Source organism: Equus caballus, chromosome 18, assembly GCF_041296265.1.
Source record: "Equus caballus isolate H_3958 breed thoroughbred chromosome 18, TB-T2T, whole genome shotgun sequence".
Classification (NCBI taxonomy): domain Eukaryota; kingdom Metazoa; phylum Chordata; class Mammalia; order Perissodactyla; family Equidae; genus Equus; species Equus caballus.
Window position 1 is genome coordinate 77,368,726 of NC_091701.1, and position 8,808 is coordinate 77,377,533.

Below are 8,808 nucleotides of genomic sequence, written 5' to 3' on the forward strand. Positions count from 1 at the left end.
GACACCACTACAAACCTGTGACAATTAAAAGGATTATAAGGGAATACTATTGCATTAATCCCTGTGGCTGCTGTAACAAATCACCATAAACTTGGTGGCTTACACACATGTGTTCTTTCCAGTTCCCAAGGCCAGCAGTCTGAAATCAGTGCCACTGCGCCAACATGGAGCAGCCAGCAGGGCAACACTCCCTCTAGAGGCCGGAGGGAGAAGCCGTTCTTGCGTCTTCCAGCCTCTGGAGACTGCCAGCATGCCTTGGCTTGTGCCGCATCACTCCAATCTCTGCATTTGTGACCATATAGCCTTCTTTTCTGAGTGTTCCAAATGTCCCTCTTTCTCTTTTATAAGGACATTGGTGATTACATTTAGGGGCCACTCAGAGAATCCAGGATAATCTCCCCATCTCAAAATCCTAAACTTCATTCGTCTGCAGTTTATTGCCATATGAGGTAACTACTACAACCATAAACCATTTTACGCTAACAAATTAGACAATTTAGATGAAACAGAAAAATTCCTAGAAAGACACAAATTACAAAAACTGACTTGAGAAGAAAGAATATCTGAAAACTTGTTACCTATAACAAGAAAAGAAATTGAATTAGTAATTAAAATTCTTTCTACAAAGAAAAACCCAGGCCCAGATTGCATCACTGATGAACTCTATCAAACACTTAAAGAAGAAATTATAACAACGCTTCACAAATTCTTCCAGGAAAAGAAAAAGGGAAGAGGAAGGAACACTTCTCAAGTTATTCTATGAGGTCACTATCATGTTAATACCAAAGCCAGACAGACATCTCAAGATGCGAAAACAACAGGTCAATACCCCTCATGAACACAGAGGCAAAAGTCCTCCACAAAATATTAGTAAACAAAATCCAGCAACATATAAAAAGACCACATACCATGACAAAGTGGGATTTTCAATCTAATAATCAGTTAATGTAATAAACCATATTAATAAACACGTTCAATAAAGAACAAAAATCACATGATAATTTCAACAAATGCAGAAAATGTATTTTACAAAATCCAAAATGCATTCTTAATAAAAACTCTGTGGGCCGGCTCCGTGGCCAAGTGGTTGTTTGTGCGCTCTGCTTCAGCCGCCCAGGGTTTCGCAGGTACGGATCCTGGGCGCGGACATGGCACCGCTCATCAGGCCATGCTGAGGCGGCATCCCACACAGCACAACCAGAGGCACTCACAACTAGAATATACAACTATGTACTAGGGAGATTTGGGGAGAAAAAGAAAAAAAAAAAGATTGGTAACAGCTCTTAGCTCAGGTGCCAATCTTTAAAAATAAATAAATAAATAAAAACTCTGAACAAACGAGAAATAGAAGTGAACTTGCTCAACAACATGCTCTGTCAAATGCTCTCCACAGGACTGACAGGCAGTGTCCACTCACTACTTTTAACCAGTACTGTACTATACGGTTGATCCAGCACAATCAGAGAGGAAAAAGAAATGAAAAGTATCCACATTTGAAAGGAAGAAATAAAATTGTCTGTATTTGCAGGCGACACAATCCTGTATACATAAACTCCTAAGGAATCCACAAAAAAAAGAAAGAAAAAGGAAACTAGTAGAACTAATGAACGAGTTCAGTGAGGTATCAAGATACAAGAACAAAATATAAAAATCAATTTTATTTCTATATGGTACAATTAACCATTGAAATGAAATTAAGAAAACAACTATATTTGAAATAGCACCAAAATAATAAAATACTTAGGAATAAATTTAACAGAAAAAATGTAAGACTTGTACACTGAAAACTACAAAAAATTTCTGAGTGAAATTAAATAAGAGCTAAAGGAATCAAAAACATTTTATGTTCATGGGTGGAAAGATTCAATACTGTTAAGATATCAATTCCCAAACTGATCTATATAGAGCCAACAAAATATACAAACCACTAGTTTACTTAATCAAGACGGGGGATAAAACACAAATAAGAAATTACAAGGTGGAAATAACCCCTGAAACAGAGAAGATTTTTAAAAATCAGACAAGGCTACTTTGCAGACCTGCAAATATATTTTAAAACCTAAATAAAATGTATAACTTCCTAACCAAATAAAATGAACAAAACTGACCCTGTTAGTGGTAAAGAGCTTGAACATACTAATTTTCATAAAAGAAATAGAGAAAGTTAGCAAGGAACTACCACCACAGAAAAGTGCCAGGTCCAGGTGATTTCACAGGAAATTCTACCAAACCTTCAAAGACCAGCGATCCCTGGGCACCATAAATTGCCCCAGAGTATTGAATATTAAAGAAAGCTTTCTTATTTTTTTTATGAAGCAAGTAGAGCATCAATATTTAAACCCATAAAGAAAATTATAGAGGGGCCAGCACCATGGCTGAGTGGTTAAGTTCGCACACTCCACTTCTGGCGGCCCAGGGTTTCGCCAGTTCGAATCCTGGGCATGGATACGGCACCGCTCATCAGGCCACACTGAGGCAGCATCCCACATAGCACAACTAGGAGGACCCACAACTAAAAATACACAACTATGTACCAGGGGGCATTGGGGAGAAAAAGGAAAAATAAAATCTTTAAAAAAAAAAAAAGAAAATTATAGATTAATATCACTTATAAATATTGATACAAAAATACTAAATGAAATAATAAACAGAATCTGTGCTACCTTAAGAAAATAATATGCAATAAACAACCCAATCAAAAAATAGGAAGAGAATATGAAAAGACATTTTTCCAAGGAAGATATCCAAAGGGCCAACAGACACACGAAATGATGCTCAACATCACTAATTATTAGGGAAATGCAAATCAAAACTACAGTGAGATATCACCTTACATCCGTTAGAACGGCTGTAATCACCAAGACACAAAACAACAAATGTTGGAGAGGATGTGGAGAAAAGGGAACATTCATACACTGCTGGCGGGAACGCAAACTGGTGCAGCCACTATGGAGAACAGTTTGGAGTTTCTCAAAAAATTAAAAATAGAAATACCATACGATCCAGCTATCTCACTAGTGGGTATTTATCCAAAGAACTTGAAATCAACGATCCAAAGAGATTTATGCACCCCTATGTTCACTGCAACATTATTCATAATAGCCAAGATGTGGAAGCAACCCAAGTGCCCATCCGTAGATGAATGGATAAAGAAGATGTGGTGTATATACACAATGGAATACCACTCAGCCACAAAAAAAATACAAAATTGTCCCATTTGCAACAACATGGATGGACCTGAGGGTATGATGATACGCAAAATAAGCCAGAGAAAGACAAAAACTACATTATTTCACTCACATGTGGAAAATAACAAATACATGGATACAGAGAACAGAATAGTGATTACCAGAGGAGAAGGGGGTTGGGGGGTGGGCAAAAGGGATAAAGTCACATATATGTATGGTGATGGATGAAAAGTAGACTACTGGGAGTGAGCTCGATGCAGTGTATTCAGGAAATGATAAACAATAACATACCTGAAATTACATAATGTTATAAACCATTACAATCCCAATAAAATTAATTTTTAAAAAAGAAAATAACATGCAATAATCAGGTGGGATCAATTCCAGGAATGCAAGTAGGTTCAACATTAGGGAATTCATTAATATAATATACCATATCAACAGATCTAAGGAGAAAAATTATATGATTATCTCCATACCTGTTTAAATGGCCTCTGACAAAATTCAACACCCTTTCCTGGTTAAAATTCTCAAGAAAATATGAATTAAGCCAGTTTTGAAGCCAGTATTCATTTGGTGGGGAAACAGAGAGGCAGTTTTACTAAGATTAAGAACAAGGTCCAGTTGCTTACTATCTCCACCACTACTCAACATATCACTGGTGCTATTAGCCAAAGCAATTAGATAAAAGAAGTCAATAAAGGCAAGAAAATTGGAGGAAAAAAGTGGTAAAACCACCTCTATCTGAAGATGCACTGATAGTATATCTAAATGCTAGAGAATTAATAATAACACTAACTCAAATGTTTAAAAAATTCAATAAGGAAGCAGGATATGAAATTAACATATATAAATCAATAGCCTTATATAGGTAAATAATAACTAAAGGATATTGAGTAGGAAAATCCTCACTTCAGGAATAATCTTAACAAGAAGTGTACAAAACTCCTAAGAGGAAAATTTTAAAATACTTCTGAAAGACATAAAAGTGGACTTGAATAAAGGGAAAGATATCTCTTGTTCTTGGACAAGACAGGTCAATCAACATCATGATGTCACTTCTACCTATTTTATCAATTTAATGCAATCCTTATTTAAAAAAAACAAACAAGCTTCTCTGAGATAAACAAGTTAACAGTAAAGTGTTTTCAAAAAGCAGGAATAGGGGCCAGCCAGGTGGCGTAGTGGTTAAGTTCCCGCACACTGCTTTGGCAGCCCAGGGTTCGCAGGTTCAGATCCCAGGCGCAGACCTACACACCACTCATCAAGCCACACTGTGGCAGCGTCCCACATACAAAGTAGAGGAAGATTTTCCTCAAGCAAAAAGAGGATGATTGGCAACAGATGTTAGCTCAGGGCCAATCTTCCTCACCAAAAAGGAAAAAGGGGGAGAATACTCAAGAAATCACTGGAAATGAAAAGCTACAAGGGAAGGACCAGCCCTACATGACATTAAAACTTACTATAAGTCTTTAAAATAAAATAATATGGTCCTGATATATAACTCGATAAACAGACCAGTGGAATAGAATAGAAAGTCCAGGGGAAAAAATCAAATACATATGGTAACTTAGTAAAAAGGTAACATCTCAAGTCACTAGGGCAAAGATCTTTTTTTTTTTTTTTTTAAATAAATGGTGTTGGAACAAGTATTTGGAAAAAGAAAAAATTAAATCCATACCTCACAACATACAGTCCAAATAAATCAGGATTTAAATGTAAAAATGACATATGAATACTAGAAGGTAACATAGGTAAATTCCTTTATACACTCATATACCTGGATGCACATAAACAGTTTTTAACTAAGACACGAAATTCAGACGCAATAAGACTGATAAACTTGACCTCATAAAATTAAGAACCTTTTGCATAGCAAAAAGCATCATAAACAGTCAAAAGACAGCTACTGAATTTTGAGAAAATATTTGCGACACATATCACAGATGCAGATCTAATACCCTTAATAAATACAGAATTTTTGAAAAACTGAGGGGGAAAAGTACAAAACACTGATAGGAAAATGACTTGAATGAGCAATTCATACACACAAAGATTTTAAAAGGGACTTTAAACAAACAAAAAGATAATTCATGGCCTCATTTCATGCCACTCTTCCTCTCACTCCGTGTTCCGTGAAGCTTTCAAATTATCCCTCTGCAGAAACCTCACTCTTGCTTATTGCCTCTTATGCCCTCTATCCTCCCGTAACTCTTCAAATGGCTAGCCTCTTCTCATTTTCAGGTTCTCACTTAAAAGCCACCTCCTCAGAGAGGCTTCTCGGACCGCATCCGAGTCGTACCTGTCCCTCCAGCACCATCGTCCTCTATCCCAGCGCTCTCTCATCTCCTCAGAACAGCACCATCTGGGACTGTCTCTCCAATCTGAACGCTGGCTTCCCCAGGGAAGGTGCTTTGCTTGTCTTGTTCAAGGTTGTATCCTCAGTGTCTAGCACAAAGCTTGGCATATATTTCAAAGAACAGACGTAATTAAAGTAAAGTAACAAAAGGTCAGGAAGTAGCATAGAGATTTCAGGATTGGGGAGGTGCAGTCTCAGAGTGAAGACAAGGCCCAAGATGTAGCACTGCGGTGGGCTGCTGAAAGGAATGAGGGAGGCTCGAAGAACGGACGTGAAGGTGCCGGGGAGATGAGCCACACTTTTACTAAAGTCATAAACTACGGTATTCCTCCATCTGAGCACTATCTCTAGCTAACCCTTCCAATTCTCTTAGTAGCTCACATTCAATAAACCTTTTTTTAAATCTCACCGAGATCTCCAGACGCTCATCCCCCCTTTCTTTCACCCAGTTCATCAAACTCTTCCGGCTCCACTTGCTTCCTTCTCCAGCCTACATCCTCACTCGACCATCCCCACACCAACGCCATCTTTTTCCTCTGTCTACAGCAATTCTCAAACATGAGTCTACGAATCACCTGAGACAGTTTAAAATTTGAGCATATTCCGGGGGCCCCACCCTCTGAGTCAGCAGGTGTAAGGTGGAGGCCCAGGAATCCAGATTTTAACAAGCACTCCAGAAGATGTGGATACCAGTGATCCAGGGGTAATTTGAACACGGGTCTGGAGGAAGAGATGCCCTTCTTCCTATCCAAGGAGGATACCTCCACCTGTGCTCTGGAGCCCGGCCTCTTCCATCCCCACAGAACCACACTTCATCCTCCTCACTCTCTGCTACTTCTTTAACCTCTCCTTAAATCCTGATAGTCAAAACCATTTTTTCAACAAAGCACATCTGATCCATGTCATCCCTCTGCTTGAAACCCAGCAGCTTTTCCCACCACCCTGTAGTAGCGATTCTCAACTCTGAACATCCTTGAAATCAAATGTGTTCCAAGCATTATCTGCAAACTACTGTTTTCCAAAATGCATTCTGAGAGATGTGAAACACACCTGAGAGAGAGATTTGCTTCCAACTTTTAAAAAAAGCTATGTATTTCGTATAGAAAATGCTAAACATAATTGCATAGCTCTTCTTATTATCCTATGATGGTCTGCTTTCAAGAAATCATGTGCCATACACAAAAAATGCCAAGAAGCCATAGAAAAGACTACCTGTTGCCCAAATATGTAATGTTTCATCTGTGTACCGATGCGTAGGCGGCCTTTACTAAATTGAAGAGAGGTCATCCATTCCATGTTCAATGGTCTACATTATGTATCTTAGAGTAGCTGCTATGCTAATTTTAATAACAACATAGTTATCATATTACTCAAAGTTTACTGTATAATAAACATCTATCCTACATAAACTCATTCATCTGGATCTGTGTCAGAAGAATCCATTTGTGAGGTCATAACTAAATTCAAGTGCCCATTTCATTTCCTAAGCTCTTTTGGTTGTTTTGTCAAAACAGTAAAATATCCTATGGTCAAATAATTTGGGAAACCAAACTTGAGTAAACAAGAGACCTTGCATATACGTGCACCGCTCTTTTTTGAGTGTTTGTAGATGCTGTTGTATCTGTAACCAGACTCCATTAAAAACACTGCCGCAGGGTAGCTTTTTGTCATTATAGATTTTCCCAGTCAGTACACAGTAAAGAGCCAGCTACTCTTATGTGGGGAGACTTCTTTTTTTTACGAGAAAAAAAGATCCTCAAAAAAATATTGCAAATCACCATTCTCCAGAATAAAGTCCAAATTCCTTAAAAGGACATACAACAAAAACCTTCTATGGCCTAGATTTCCAAGCACCTCTCTCTTACACAACCTTTGCAATTTTTCCTAGTATCATCCTACAGCTAAGTCATAATATGCTCTTAATTTATCATAACAATGAGGGGAGAGTAGTCTAAATTTTTAGAATTAAGATGTTACTTTAGAGATCAAGTCAGTCAACTCCTTAATTTTACAGAGAAGGACATCATCTTTTTGTGTACCATTTGTTTCCTGATAGATACTTTTTTTCTTCTTTTGAGGAAGATTAGCCCTGAGCTAACACCTGCCGCTTACTCCTTCTTCTGCTGAGGAAGACTGGCCCTGAGCTAACATCCGTGCCCATCTTCCTCTACTTTCTATGTGGGACGCCTACCACAGCATGGCTTGTCAAGGGGTGCCATGTCCACACCTGGGATCCGAACCTGGGAACCTCGGGCCACCGAGAAGCTGAACATTCGCACTTAACGCTGTGCCACCTGGCCGGCCCCCTTGATAGATACTTTTATCTGTACTATTTTTTAATAACTTAAGACTAATAGAGAATGTACAATTTCCTAATAATCCCCTAACAACTTTGAAAAAGTGAGTTTCAATTTGATCACCCTTTTCCACTTCCTCCATCTTCCGGTGATACCACTAAACGGGAAACCCAGGAGTTTCACACATTTTAAATAGGAATACACCTCTCTAATTAAGAACTCGAGGCCAAAATTCACTTTGCAGAAGTGATGCAGATTTGCTCTCACAGGTTCATCTCTAAGAACCCCAGGAACTGAAAACAAGGGAACCAAAGTTCCCGGAGTTTAGCCCTTTAACCTCATGAAGGAAATCCCAGTGACGATGACGATGACAGCACTCCTCACTCTGTGCCTTGCACTGTGTTCAGCACTTTATGCCCGCATCTCCTTCAGCTCCTCAGACAACCCTCTAAGCAAGGTCGGTAGTAACCATCTTCCTCCCACAGCTAATAAAGCGAGGCTCTGACAAGTGAAACAGCGTCGAGGTCCCACAAGTGAACCCCTCAGGCACCTAGGGCGAGTCTCCCTGGTCCCAGGCGCACGCGTGGACCCCGGTCCCCCCGGCGCCGCGCCCGCCGGGCCGCTCACGTTCAGCAGCCGGTGTGCCGCGCCCTCCTTGGCCTGGTCCTTGGGCAGGGCCGCGCTCTTGCCATGCTCTGGGGAGTTACGGGCCGAGGAAAACGACGCTCGGGAGTGCACGGTTTCCAGGTTGGTGTGGGGGCCCCGCTGCAGTATGGGGGCCACGTAATGGGAATGGACCCGCCCGCCGTGGTTAACAGCCGCGTTGGCAACCTTGGCCGTCTCTCTGGGCGGCTCCATCCCTCCATCCTCCGCGGGGCCTGTCGCGACTAACGGCCGGCCGGCTGGTGCGCAGGCGCAGCCGCCCTCCGCCGGCCTCGCGCGTTTCCCGCGCACGCGCCCAGCA

At 40.3% G+C, this 8,808-nt stretch overlaps 1 protein-coding gene across 41 annotated transcripts in view; it reads right to left on the reverse strand.

Annotated features, from left to right (window-relative positions):
• The window catches only part of C2CD6 (C2 calcium dependent domain containing 6), a 168,369-nt gene extending 159,561 nt beyond the window's left edge, over positions 1–8,808 (reverse strand). For 8 of the 41 annotated variants that reach the window (XM_023622374.2, XM_023622364.2, XM_023622373.2 and 5 more), the window contains exon 1: positions 8,472–8,775. In XM_023622374.2, the coding sequence (XP_023478142.2) occupies positions 8,472–8,702 (231 nt within the window). In that variant the 5' untranslated portion in view covers positions 8,703–8,775. Of the gene's footprint in view, positions 1–5,490; positions 5,648–8,471 lie in introns of all 41 variants that reach the window. The other 33 variants (XM_070241576.1, XM_070241556.1, XM_070241574.1 and 30 more) reach the window with 12 other exon arrangements.